The sequence below is a fragment of the Mandrillus leucophaeus genome, unplaced genomic scaffold, assembly GCF_000951045.1.
Source record: "Mandrillus leucophaeus isolate KB7577 unplaced genomic scaffold, Mleu.le_1.0 Scaffold146, whole genome shotgun sequence".
NCBI lineage: Eukaryota > Metazoa > Chordata > Mammalia > Primates > Cercopithecidae > Mandrillus > Mandrillus leucophaeus.
In genome coordinates, this window is record NW_012101432.1 from 2,619,918 (window position 1) to 2,633,960 (window position 14,043).

Genomic DNA, 14,043 nt, shown 5'->3' on the forward strand with positions numbered 1-14,043 from the left:
AAAAAAAAAAAAAAAAGAAAAAGGAAGTGCAATATGCCTTAGAAGACTCTATGAGTGGGATGTAGTAAGCATGCAACATTTTCCAAATCTGTTGACTGTAGAATTCTTTGTTTTTTCCACCAAGCATTTCATGGGACCACTATCCCAAGGAGCATGCTTTGGGAAGCCATGGTTCATATGATATATGAATATATTTCATAGGCTCAAAGCTTCTCTTTTCATCCAGGTGCTTGTCATTTTGTGGAGATGGTCTCTGTGGGTGACTAATGGCCAATCAATAATTTTCTAGTGGAGAGGAAGGTAGTGGTGGTGGCTTTACTCTATAACCCCTGTAATCCGCCCAGCAATTCTATGAGGTGGGTGGTGTTCATATCTCCAGTTTTGCAAAAGAGGAAACAGATACCTAGAGAGGTTAATGACTGGCCTGAGCCCTTTGTGGAACCAGGATGGGATAACCCTGCATTGCTCTGGTATGCTGTGGTGAGAGAAGATAGAGAGTCTCAGATAAGACGAAGGGAGGTTGCTGAAGGTGCAGGTTTTCACATGCAACAGAACATTAACTATAAAAACAGCTCAGCATGGCAGGAGGAGCACTAAATGGGAGCCTCAGAAAACCTGATGCAGAGCTTTGGCTCTGTCAGTCATTAGCCAAATGTCCTAGAACTTGACCTTTCTTGGCCTCGGTTTCATTTTCCACAAAAGAAAGGATGGGACAATGTTCTTTCCAGCACTGTCTTTGAGTTACTGGGAAATGAAAGAAAAGTCACCTGCACAGCCTTTCCATTGATGTCTGTCCCCATTGATCCCGACGTGAAGACGCCATTGGGCACTGTGACTGTGCTTGTTTCAGACAGGTGTATGTATGACTGGGGGATATTGAGTTCGTGACTAGCCACCTGCCAGAATCAGAAGAAAAACATTTATTGCATGGACTTTAAGCCTCTCCCCCAAATTAAAAGTTACAGTCTTTTGAGAACTGAGTATAAACCTGGCTATTCTTCTATGGAGACAAACATTTTAGCTGGTATCTTGAGTTTATATGTAGATTAGTGCACTAGAAGACTTTAAATGGCACTGTTAAAGATACATTCCTTTTCAGAGACAAGTGGCCAACCAATGCCTTCTTTTAATGCCACTCTCATGGAAGCCATGTGTCAGGATGTTCACTCTGGGACATCTGGTGTAGTAAGACAGGTGCAGGCAAGCTCGAGGCCCTTGTCTTAATGTTTCACCTTCGTCTTCTCCTTGTTGTTTACAGATAATTTAACAGATTATGTTTCCTTCATGGGACATTTTGGAGGCATAAGGGTTTTGTTGTGAAGAAGCAAGATATATTCAAAGAAGGCCCTGTGGGTTTATGTGATTTCCTAATTCCAAGTATACTATTAAATAATATGCTTTCCTTAAAGAAAATGTCTTCTCTCTATCTCTCTTTGGGAGTGAAGCTTTGTTTCCCATGCACATTTTTTAATCAAATGTCTTATTTCACATTTAAAAAAAGGGGAAATTTCTTATTTCACATTTTAAAAAAGGGCAAATTTCTGAATGCAGTAATCTCTCGCTCTTTCAACCATATTTGAAACATTTTCTTAAATTGGCACACATAAGGGCCAGTCATGTAATGTTCCTAAGTAGATTGTTAATTCTAAGAGCATAATTTTTTATCCTACTAAATGCATTCACTTCTAATTGAGGATTTGGATGAACACAGTATTGCTCTGAGCAGTTGCCAGAAAGCTTACAAGTATCTTATCTTTGAAATCTGGAATCACATTTTTCAGAAGACCTGTGGACTTGATTCTGTTGTATGCAGGAAGAACAATAGAAAATATTTCCTTAATTCTAGGCCGAGCATGGTGGCTCATGTCTGTATTCCCTGCACTTTGGGAGGCAGAGGGGGGTGGATAGCTTGAGCTCAGGAGTTCAAAACTGGCCTAGGTAACATGATGAGACCCTGTCTCTACAACAAATACAAAAATTATCTGGGTGCACTATAGGTGGTGCACACCTATAGTCCCAGCTACTCAGGAGGCTGAGATGGGAGAACTGCTTGAGCCCAGGAGGTTGAGGCTGCAGTGAGCTGTGATTGTGCCAATGCACTCACTCCAGCCTGGGCAACAGAGTGAGACCCTGTCTTAAAAAAATAATAATTTCCTCATCCTAACACTTATTTCCCTCACTCCCCTGCATTTTTGCCTTCCTAAAGTCAGAAGTCTTACAATTGACTTGTGCATTTAGTGTGATGGCATTTCTCAAGAAAAAGCTGTTAAGTTGAATGTAACATGCATATTCTTCTATATTGGAGAAGACAGACACTGATCTCACCTGAATCATTTTGGTATACAGGCCTTGTCCCAGTTCACAGCCACCATGAGTCACCAAGACAGAGCCATCTAGATAGATGTGAACGAGAGCTGCCGCCTGGAGGGAAATTGATACAGCCAAATGTTGTTGTGAGTGTAGCTTAGGTTGCTGGATGAACAATCTTGTTTCATTAAGCCAATCTTTTATTTTTTCTTTTACAATTTAAATATCTTTATTTCATTAAAAATAATCCAGAGAATATTATATTATTCTGGAGAAGAAAGTTATTATTAGTGGCTACAGACAACCTCTTGCAAGGCTTCAAAACCATCAGTGTAGATAGATGAATGTGTTTATCGCCCATCACTCCCGTCTTCTGCCTACTGGAGGTCTTGTGTGGTTGCCTTGGGAGCTGCCTCTCCAAAGCCCCAACCCACAGACATTTTATAATTCTTCCCTCCTTGGGTATGAAAATTGATTTTAAAGCAAATATAACTCACATAAGTACATTTACAGGCACAGCCTCTTCTTGCTACTAGAGGAACTGGAAGAACCTTGAGGTGTTTTAATGGTTTCCAAACACTGATCTTTTAGAATCACATGGCTGGGGTCCCATTCTGGAGATTCCAATTTGGTGGCAGGAATGACAGGTTGGAGGTGAATTCCAAATACCCATTTTTTTTTTAAAGCTCCCAGGTGATCTTAATGATTGGCCAGATTTGGGATCCACTGATTCGTCCAAATTCTTTACTTTGCACATGGGGAATAGAAGCCTAGAGAGGGGGAGACTTGGTAAAACTCAGCTGTCTGATTTGTGGTAAAATCAGGACTGGAGCCCACAGCTCCTAACTTGAGCCCAGTGATCTTGGCGACCATGCCATGCTGCCTTTCAAACTAATTGCTGTTGTCCATCTCTGGGGCTGGGGGTTCTGATTGAAGAATCTACAGAATGTGCATGTGGCTCCAGGGATCAGACGGCAGGAAGAAGGAGGCTGGCTACGTAGGGTGGTTCTGCAAGTGGCTGGAATCTTTCTTTAGAGCAATCCCCATCATATGCTCATGCACGTGGCCAGGATCCTACTTCCTTGTTGATGCCTGTACCCCTGCCACCACGCATTCAAATATCAACGAACTCATCTCTTCCAGTCTCCAGAATATGACACTGTATTTGCAGAATCATTAAGTCCTCTACAAGAACTTTTAAACTTTGTGTTTTCACCTCCAAGACAATCTAACAAGAGTAGTGGATGATCCTGTATAAATGGGTATTGCCATGTGCTTTCAGATACCAAGCTAGACTTTATGCTGATAATTATATAAGCACCAAGTACGACTACTTTAATTGATGGAGCAAATTAGAGCCAAGAGGTGAGACAGTGACCTACAGACTTTTAGAATTAAAAACTTCACAATGACTTGTGAAGCAGCAGCCAGAGCCATTATCTTTTTCTTTTTCTTTTTGGAGACGGAGTCACCGTACCCAGCCCAGAGCCATTATCTTTTTGTGAGTGAGGATTTGGTTTTAGAAAAGCAGCATCATTCACCATGTTACATTAATGTTATTTTGAATGCTACTGGCATTAATAGATTATTTTTACTTATTTTGCAAATTTGCTTGTGTTTTATAAAGGCAGGAGCAAAAGAAGCTTATTCTTTGGTTTTTGGTTATATATAGCTGATGAACATTAACATAAATAATTTAAGCAACTTTTGAGAGTCCACAAAAAGGTTCTTCTTAAAGGGGGTCTCAGTGTTACTCTGGCTTGAGAAGTACTACCTGGGGGAAAGATGGACACCTGTTCCAGGAAGTGCAGTGCTCATGGCCTTTCCCCCACTCCTTGTTTGGCTTCCTACCTTGTTAGTGGACTCTGGGGAAGGGTGTGCACAGGAAGTAATTTGGTAAGAGACAGCTTGGGCATACCTCATTCACACCGTGAAGGGGTTGTGCGTTCTTTCCTTTGCATGGGTTTGATTATGGGAACATTTCAGAGATTAATAGGAGTAGAAAAAGAATAAAAGAATCAGACACTGAACACCACACACACACACACACACACACACACACACACACAAACACAGAAACAAACTAGTTATGGTGAAACTAAAAAGGAGGCTGGGTAGTCACTGAGCCTCATTATAGTAGCTCCAAGTTTCCATTTGAGTCGTGTAGCTCTGTCTGTTCTCATGTGGTTTTGAAAACTGTCTTCAGATTACCCTGCTGCTCTCACTAAGGAACTAGGAAAGAGAAAGCGACCCTCTTGTTACTCCCACTTTTCTCATGGATTTGAAATTTGGCCCCATATCCCAATACCCATGTTTGGGGCCCTTCTATACCAGCCCAGAACCACTGGGCTGGACTTTACTGTTGATTGCTTTCAGTGTGACCACCAGGTCTGCCCTGGCACTTGTGATTCCCCAATGCTTGCCTAAACCCACTCTGTTACCTGCTAAGGAAACTGCCCCACTTCTTTTGTCTGTCCCCAGAGGGGATCATCCCTTGTTGCACATGATTGATCTTCTCAGGCAGCAGGTCATTTGGAAAAAAGCTTTTGCTGAGAAGACATCTCTCCCAGTCTCACCTGATTGTAGTAAGCTGTGGGGATCCCAATGCAAAATTTCATGGGGACTATGGCAAGTCCCCTCTTCTTCCAGTAATTCTTTTTGTTAAATTCCTCTGCGGCCAGTTTCCTAGTATAGAATGAAGATTTCTCCAGACATTCTTTCCAGCATCTTCGCAATGGCTCTGGATTAAATGTCTGCTTAAAGGCTGTTTTGCTAATTCTCTTATACATGTTTATTTCTTTAACCTGAAAGATGATAAAATAAAATGGATTTTAGGGATAGAAGCTTGTTTCACATGTGCAGTATGTGTTTTTGTTATATGCCTGATATGCAGAAAGTCTTTCTAAAGAAAGAAAACTATTTTAATGGCTATAAATATGCAAGTGCAAGTGTACATGTATAAACATCAGAGTAATAATAAAAACAGTATAAACTACTCTTGAGCATACCATATGCACCAGGCTCTAGACTAAGTGTATTATCTAGTTAACATCACAATCACCCCGAGAAATAGTAGGTTCCAACCATTGTGAACTCTGTCACAAGTTTGTCAGTGGTGAGACAAAATTCTCCTGATTCAAAATCCTTTTACACCCACACAATGTTGCCTCTTTCTTAACTGTTCTCAAATTAGCTCCCCAAAGCCTTGAATTGTGGCAAAATATCTGCACAAATGGCTGTAACCATTCTGTGCTCTCTGTCCCCTGGGTGGCTCCATACTGATTCTAAAGCGTGGCTTGCTGTAGCCAATGGGACAGTAAGTATGTGAGGTGGACAGAGATTTGAAAAGCACTTGTACACCAGGGCTTACCGCGTTCTTGCTGTTCATGGCAGCTCTGTGACCACCACCACAAGAACGAATCTGGGCTGGCATACTGGAGGGTAAGAGACTCTGTGACGTGGAGATGTGCCTTCCCGACTGAGGCATCCTAGACGAACCAGCGTGATGACCACCAGACACGTCAGTGAAGCTACCTTAGACCATGAAGCTCCAGTTGCTCTCACCCAGACCAGAAGAGCTACCCAGCTGACCCACAGAATCATCAAAAATACTGTTGTTTTTTAAGTTTTGTGGTTGACTTACCACATAGCAAAATCTAACTGATACATAGATGATGTGCTTTATTGTTTTTGAATCCACACAGGGGTTGATATAATGCATATATAGGCATTTAAGATACATTGGAAGCAATGATCTCAGCATTTTATTAGGGGGTTATGACTTATTACCTCTTCAGGGGGTAAGCTGCATTGAGATGCCACGGCAGTTATGTAAGCTTCGACTACCACCGTACCCTGAGGAAAGCCAAATCCTCGAAAGGCTGTGTTGGATGGCAAATTTGTTTTGCAAGCCCTACCCCGGCACCGGAAATTAGGAATGTAGTATGCATTTTCAGATTTCAGCACAATGAACTCCACCACCTGAGTTGAAGCAAAACAAAGTGAAATCTCACATCTGACAGATATTCAAAACCACTTATCTGAATTTTATCTAATTTGAACCTGTCACAGGCAGAAGTTATCTGATTTGTAAGACAAATCTCTATGCAAATAAAATATAACACATACAGCTCAACTGGTAACCTATGGGAAAGGCATGTTTCTCACCATCTCAGACTCATCAGGAGTGCACCCGCCATTGACGTAGTATTCGACATCAGCAGCTTTTATCACACCATTGTTCATGAATCCAATCTGCAAAGTGATAGCAAGTAAGGCAATTTTCTCAATAGTCCTTCTGTGCAATGAAATCATGCTGTACACAAACACATCTTGTCACAATTGTCAATGCACGCTTAGCTTATATACGTGATTGGATGTGATAGGAACCAGAGGAATATCAAGGATGGTGCCCAAGTTGAACATGATACCAACAGAAAGTTTTGGGTAGTTTTAGGCAACGTCTAAATATCTCTTTCAAGTGATGTGGGATGTAGTAATTGTCTTTCCTATTGGTTGGTTAACACTGAACAATGTCTTAGGCAGTTTGATTAACTTTTGCTTTTACCTACTTTGTATTTTCCGAGGAGCGGGTGGCGGCCAGCAGTTATCAGCATGTCATCACCACGTTCTAGGATAAACCGGATTGGACGGCCAGTCCTATAGGAAATGACTCTGTTAATACACTGGATGCTTCATAAAGTTGTAGAAACATAGTGATGAGGGAGGGGGACTTGAGATAATCTAGCTTATTGGTTGTCAGTGAGGCAGTAACATTCGTTAGACAAGCTCCTTGGAAGTGTATGGGGCATTAGTACTCTTCAAAAAGATCATAATTATTCTGGTTGAGTCATGTCTGAGAACTTACATATTGCAATGATACATTATTTGGTTACAAGTTACTTTCTTTTTTATATTATACTAAGGAATTGTATTATTGTTTTGCAATTATGTATAGTAGGTTTTATTGCTGTGAATTTCACTTTGAGATAGTTAAGAGAGCATTAAAATATTAGGTTGGTGCAAAAGTAATTGCGATTTTAAATATTTGCCTTAAAGGGGATGTTGAGGCTAAAAGGGTTGAGCTCCAATACTCCATCGAGCGTAACCTTCCTTGCATTCAGACTCCCCTTTCATAAAATGTCCATCGAGGACTCCTCTGGTTTCTGATGGAATGTTCCCAGTGCCTGCAAACCTGCAATTTCCTATTGTTGGAAAGTGCCAATGAGCTAAGATGTTCATGGTTTTTCTTTTTGTAGAAGTAGCCTGGGATAAGTTAGTTTGAATAACTGAACTTTGGTAGTTACAAGGTTCACAAAAGTCATGGCTAGTCCAGTGTTTGGGTATTCCAGCTGGATGACACAGAGGCTAAGTGAACATTTCCAGGTGGCTGCAGAGCCCTTGCTTTATTTGATGACAAACTGTGTCTCTTTTGGGGCTGGGGTTTGACATTCCTTCCATGTGGCCAACCTCAGCTGAGTTGAAAGCTGAGACGAAAGCTGGGGTGCTGGGCTGAAAGAATGCAGATGGCATCAATGCTATTTGGACTGCTAATGATGCCACTGTGACTCTTACTTGTTGGCAGCCACAGCACTGACAGCTCCTAGCACAGCAGGTTTGGCCACTTTCCCTCCAAACGCTCCTCCAGTTCTTTTCATGCGGCAGGCGATTCTATTCCTTGGGACGTTCAGTGCTGCAGCCACATATTCCTGCAAGATGTAAGTTCCCAAAGTTATGTAAATGCAATTTAATAGTTTACTTTCTCATCCTTGTATTTCCCCTCCGCCCAGTAAAAGAAATCTAGTAATTCAACAAATACTTATATTTACAGAATTGTGTAATCATCACCATAATCTAATTTTAGAACATTTTCAGCATCTGCAAAGAAATTTTGTATCCATTAAGCACTTGCTCCTCATCTTCCCCAAACCCCCAGCACTGGGCAACCATTAATCTACTTTCTATCTATATAGATTTGCCCATTATGGACATTTCATGTCAGTGGAATCATACACTACGTAGTCTTTTATGACTGACTTCTTTCTCTTAGCATAATATTTTCAGGTTTCATCCGTGTTGTAGCATGTGTCAGTACTCCATTCCTTTTCTTTCTTTCTTTTTTTTTTTTTTTTAGTTCAGAGTCAATAACTTTATTAGAAGGAGAATAATACTAAAACTTGTCAATGACAGAGACAATCAACTTTGTAACAGAAAGTCAGGGAAACTTTATTTTTGCTTCTAAATCCAAAGGCTAAGTATAGCAGAGTTGTAAAAATGAAATTCCACTTAGTCTGATTCACACAAGTACTAACGTTTAATCCTGTTTTCAAAGTCCAAGAACGAAAACTTGCAATTAAACACTAAGCAAGCCACATGTTTAAGTAAAATTTCTTAAAAAGTCTTAAAAAAATATGATACAGGACCTAAGTTTTCAGTGGCATATATACTATTAACATATGTTCTGAAAACTGGTAGGTTATATCAGTCCTGAATTAATTTTTAATAATAACAATTTTAAAAACTGACTGAGCTTTATACTTTTTCTATGCTACTAGTTTTCTTTCACCTCATTTGTTAAATGTCAATCTTCATTTTATGCCATTTTCAGCATTCTTCCAAAAATCTTCGAACAGTAGTACTCTGTCTGATCTAAGGTCTTATCAGATTGGTTTTAATTGAACCGAGTGTCACATTCAGATTTAGTGTCTTCACTGGGCCCATTGACCTCATTCTTAGTACCACTTTACTTTGATTCAATGTTTGTGTCTTCACTCTGTTTTTCTTGACTACCAGACTTCACACTACTTTTTATTAATCATCAAATCCTCTCTTTCTCCTTGGATTTTCTATCTTATTCTCTGTCCCAACTTTTGTCCTGTGCTTATATGACTTTCAATTCTGGCTTTTTGATTTTCTTTGATCCCAACTTCGAGATCTATGTTTTCTTTCTGACTGCTCATGGCTTCTGCTTCTTCATTGATTTCTACTTCTACTTCACCTTCTTTCACTGCTTCATGATCTTTTGTGGTCCCAAGACCTGCTGCATCTTCAGTCTGAAGTTTGGCTTGAGTGCTGTATTAGTCTGTTCTCACATTGCTAATAAAGACATACCCGAGACTGTGTAATTTATAAAGGAAAAAGGTTTAATTGACTCACAGTTCTACATGGCTAGGGAGGCCTCACAATCATGGCAGAAGGCAAAGGCAAAACAAAGTCATGTCTTACATGGCGGCAGGCAAGAGAGTTTGTACAGGAGAACTCCCATTTATAAAACCATCAGCTCTTGTGATACTTATTCACTACTATGGGAGCAGTATGGGTAAACTGTCTCCATGATTCAATTATCTCCACCTGGCCCCACCCTTGACACGTGGAGATTATTACAATTCAATGTGAGATTTGGGTGGGGACACAGCCAAACCATATCAAGTGCCTATTTCATGAACACTTTCTCTTTCTTCTTTCTCTGTCATAAGCCCTTTCTTTTTCTCTTTCTTCGTCCCTTCATCTTTTCCTTTCTCCTTCACTTCCTCTCTCATGTTCTTTTTCTCTTCCTTTTCTTGCTTCTCCTTTTTTAGACGCTCATCATGATCAGATTTTTGAGTCCTTTTTCTTAACTTTTCTTTCGATTCTTCTACAGTAGTTTTAATTTTGGCATATCCCATGTGTTTTTTTTCCAACAAACGGTCATCTACCCAGGACTGGTCATCTCCTACTATCAAAAAGGCTACACACACTTCACAAACTTCCATTGTGTGTGTGTGTGTGTGTGTGCAGCAAAACTTTCAATTTTCAAGGCTGTGGATCTAGGCAATTCTCTCTCTTGTTTTAATTGTTCAACTAATTTCATCATCCCCTGGGCTTCTACTTTTCCTTCAGACCCTAATTCTTCAATCTTCTGCAGAAGTACATCAATGTTGTCTGTTAGAACCTGAATTTTTTCGTCATTTTTGCCTGTTGAGCCAGCCACCCCAGAAGACGGCTGGATTTGAGACAATGCCAAATGAGTATGGCCTCCTTCTGGTTCTACATTCTACTTTTGCAAGTAAGCTCTGTAAGTATGGCAAAACAAACAAACAAACAAACAAACAAACAAACAAAAAACACTTCTCTCATAGCCAACTTTCGTAAAATGAGAGCTCTTCTCAGACTGTTTTTGTAGCTTTGCAGTATGAATTTCTTCACATGGACCAAGATCAGAATGTGTATATGTGAACAATTCTGCAGAACAAAAACCACAGAGATAATATTTATAAATGTTCTGTGGTCCCACCACATGTTGCTGCGCTTCTTGTCCGGGGTGAGGTTTTGGTCCCAGCCCATTAACTCATCCAACAATTGTGTGGCCAAAATCATAGTGCTTCCTTTGGGCAGTTTCTCCCAGCCCAGGCACCCAGTGACAAAAGTGCTGGCGACACTATCACCAACCTCCTCAGTCTGCTCTCAGGTTGAAAAGCCTCCTTTACATAGGAGCCAACAAGACAAAATCTCCATTCATTTTATGGCTAAATAATATTCCACTGCATGGATATACCACATTTTGTTTCTCCATTCATCAGCTGGACACTGAGTTGTTTATACTTTTCTTTATTATGAGTAATGCTGCTGTGAACATTTGTTCATAAGTGTTTTTGCATTTATCTGGGGTGGTTATTTACTTGCAGAATTGCTGAATTATATGTTCAGTCTATGTTTAACATCCTAAGAAACCACCAAACTATTTTTCAAAGTGGCTGTGCCATTTTTCATGCCCATCGGCAATGTATGAAGGTTCCAGTTTCTCTACATCCTTGCCAACACTTGTTATCGTCTGTCTTTTTGATTATAGACATTCTAGTGGGTGGGAAATGGTATTTCATTGTGGTTTTGATTTGCATTTCCCTAATGACTAATGATGCTGAGCATTTTTTCATGTGCTTATTGTTCATTCACATATCTTCTTTGGAGAAATGTCTACTCAAATCCTTTACTGGGATTGCTTTTGATACTGCCTTAGCTTCTGAGCTATGGCAGGCTGTGGGTACCCAGTGCCCTAGTAACTCTCAAGGAAATGTCTGCTGTTGTGTAGCTGACTGACTGTGACTCAGGAAATGTTAGTAATAAGTGGCAATGGTGACTTTGGGACATACATGTTGTTCATTGGAACCCAGAGTCACATACCCCCCGCCAAAAGGGACCTCAGGAGTGATCTTTATCACCTTTTGCAATTTACAGAAAAGGATGTAGATGCCCAGTGACTTCCAGGAGATCACACAACTGCTTAGGGGTGAAGCCTATATCTCTCCAGTTACCTGCACGCGGGTTGGATACTGTGTTCCAAGGTGTAACACCATTTCTTTATCTTCTTCTTTTGGGAGAGCCAAGATAGATGATGTTTCCATATAAAAATGTTCCTGTCCTTCCACATGGACTTCACCTGTAAAGCACAAAACACAAATCAATGTTTAATCATAAGTTCCAACGTGGGAGTTCTTGGTGGTGTTTTGCTTATGAAGAGTGAACTGCTTTAGCTTATGGAGAGCTGGACTTTTTTTTTTTTTTTAACAGCAGAAAAAAGTTTTTTTTCATATGCATATGGGAGGGTGTCACGGAAATGAATGGAAAATCCCAATGAGGTGATTAGGTGGTTAGACCCAGAAGCTTATATACTATTTTAACAAAGGACGATACATTTGTGGAGAAGTGAGAAGACAAAGGAAATGGGTTTTGAGCTTCTGGGGGTGGCAAATTGTGGAGAGATAAATATACAGGGGAAATTAATGGAGGATAAGGGTTATCCTAATAAGGTTTGTTATGCAGATTTATTTCAGGGCCATCTCTGGGCTGATAAGAGTCTGGAGTTGTCTCTTGTTCTGCTCATCCTGGTACAAGACAGGGGTCAGGAAACATCTTCATAAAGGGACATTGATGCCCTACTTTTAGGTCAATAGGAGGCGGGTACATAACTTTTTTCTGTGTCTGCTGCTTCTCAGTTGCCTTTAGCTCAAAATAATCCTTATGTGAAAGTGGCATATTTTAAACCCAAATTTATTTACTTAACAATCAGATGGTGTTGACAATATACTAGGTATTTTTCTAAGGCTGAGCACTTTATAGACAATTAATTCACTTAATCCTTCTATCAATCTGATGAGGCATGTATCATTACCCCCATCTTGCCAGATGGGGAAGCTGAGACATGGAAAGGTGAAGTAAGCTGCCCAAGGTGACACAGATAGTAAGTGGTGGAGCTGGGATTCATACCTAGGCAGCCTGACTGACCCATGCTGTGAACCACGACACCACACTGCTCCATAATGGCATGCTGTGTGACTCTTAGTCAGTCCTGCCAAAATTCCTTTCACGTTTCAAATTTCCTACTTGTGCCAAAATTCTGAACCTCACAATTTCCGAAATCCCAATTGGCAAAGGTTCCAAGTGGTACTCTGTCAATCTGCTGCCCTCTGGGTTAGAATAATAATTAAAAAAAATATATAGCATGGTACTTAAGAGCTAGGGCCTTGGGATCAGCCAGTCCTGGTTCTACTGATAACTGAACATGAGACCTCAGCCAATTATCTAACTTTTATAAGCCTCAGTTTCCTCATTTTGAGAATGAAGCTACTAATATGTTCCTTCTCAGAGTTGTCCTGCTTGTATGTTAAATAGTAAGCAGTAAATAGTAGCTTAAAATAAGTTTAATAATAATATTAATCTCTTAGGATTGTTATTAGGATTAAATAATATAATACATGTAAAATGCTTAGACATGGCACCTGGCACAGTAAGTACTTGATAAGTGTTAGCTGATATTATTATTATTAAATAGTCTTCGACCCAAATTTATAGTTTTTATAAAACCTCATTTAATTTTAAAACTAAAATCCTGTGGAGTAATGAATGTTTGGTGTAAGTAGTAGTTACTGTCAGACATCTGAACATCTCTCATGAGTTTACTGGTTGTGTCCAACTATTCTTACAAGGTAGTGCATTGTTTTTATAATTGGGAGGCAGTCTACATTTTCTACTTAAACAGAATGATGTTAGGAAATATACATCCTAAAGGTCTCTCTCAGGTTTTAATAAAAGATAAAAGCTTACACCACTTGCCATTCTAGTTACTTAGAATAATGTAATAGATCCTGTGAAGATTCTTTTTTCTTACCAAAGACCAGCAGTGATTCTGTTAGTAAAGACAGCCGTGGTTATCTGGCCACACATTAGCATCACTTGGGGGAGCTTTTAAAAAAATATTAATGCCCTTTTCCCATATTCCAATATTCTAATTTGACTGGTCTGAGGTGGGACCTAGGTATTTTGTGTGTGTGTGTGTGTGTGTGTGTGTGTGTGTGTTTTGAGATGGGGTTTTGCTCTTGCTGCCCAGGCAGGAGTGCAGTGGCGTGATCTTGGCTCATTGCAACCTCTGCCTCCTGGGTTCAAGTGATTCTCCTGCCTCAGCCTCCCAAGTAGCTGGAATGACAGGCACTTGCCACGAGGCCTGGCTAATTTTTGTATTTTTAGTAGAGAGCAGGTTTCACCATGTTGGCCAGACTGGTCTCGAACTCCTGACCTCAGGTGATTCATCTGCCTCGGCCTCCCAAAGTGCTGAAATTACAGGTGTGAGCTACCATGGCCAGTCAATATTGCTGGTTTTTTTTTTTTTTTTTTGAGATGGAGTTGCCCTCTGTCACCCAGGCTGGAGTGCAGTGGCCGGATCTCGGCTCACTGCAAGCTCTGCCTCCTGGGTTTATGCCATTC

The 14,043-nt window shown here is 40.3% G+C and overlaps 1 protein-coding gene and 1 pseudogene across 1 annotated transcript in view; both read right to left on the minus strand.

Annotated features, from left to right (window-relative positions):
* LOC105535433 (aldehyde oxidase 4-like) overlaps positions 1-14,043 on the minus strand; it is a 69,540-nt gene that overhangs the window by 12,315 nt on the left and 43,182 nt on the right. Inside the window, exons 21-28 of the mRNA XM_011974534.1 lie at positions 11,598-11,722; positions 7,882-8,015; positions 6,879-6,966; positions 6,475-6,561; positions 6,097-6,288; positions 4,884-5,111; positions 2,326-2,421; positions 768-896 (exon numbers count right to left, since the gene is read on the minus strand). Of these exons, the coding sequence (XP_011829924.1) occupies positions 768-896; positions 2,326-2,421; positions 4,884-5,111; positions 6,097-6,288; positions 6,475-6,561; positions 6,879-6,966; positions 7,882-8,015; positions 11,598-11,722 (1,079 nt within the window). The remainder of the gene's footprint in view (positions 1-767; positions 897-2,325; positions 2,422-4,883; positions 5,112-6,096; positions 6,289-6,474; positions 6,562-6,878; positions 6,967-7,881; positions 8,016-11,597; positions 11,723-14,043) is intronic.
* Positions 8,978-10,662, minus strand: LOC105535451 (annotated as a pseudogene).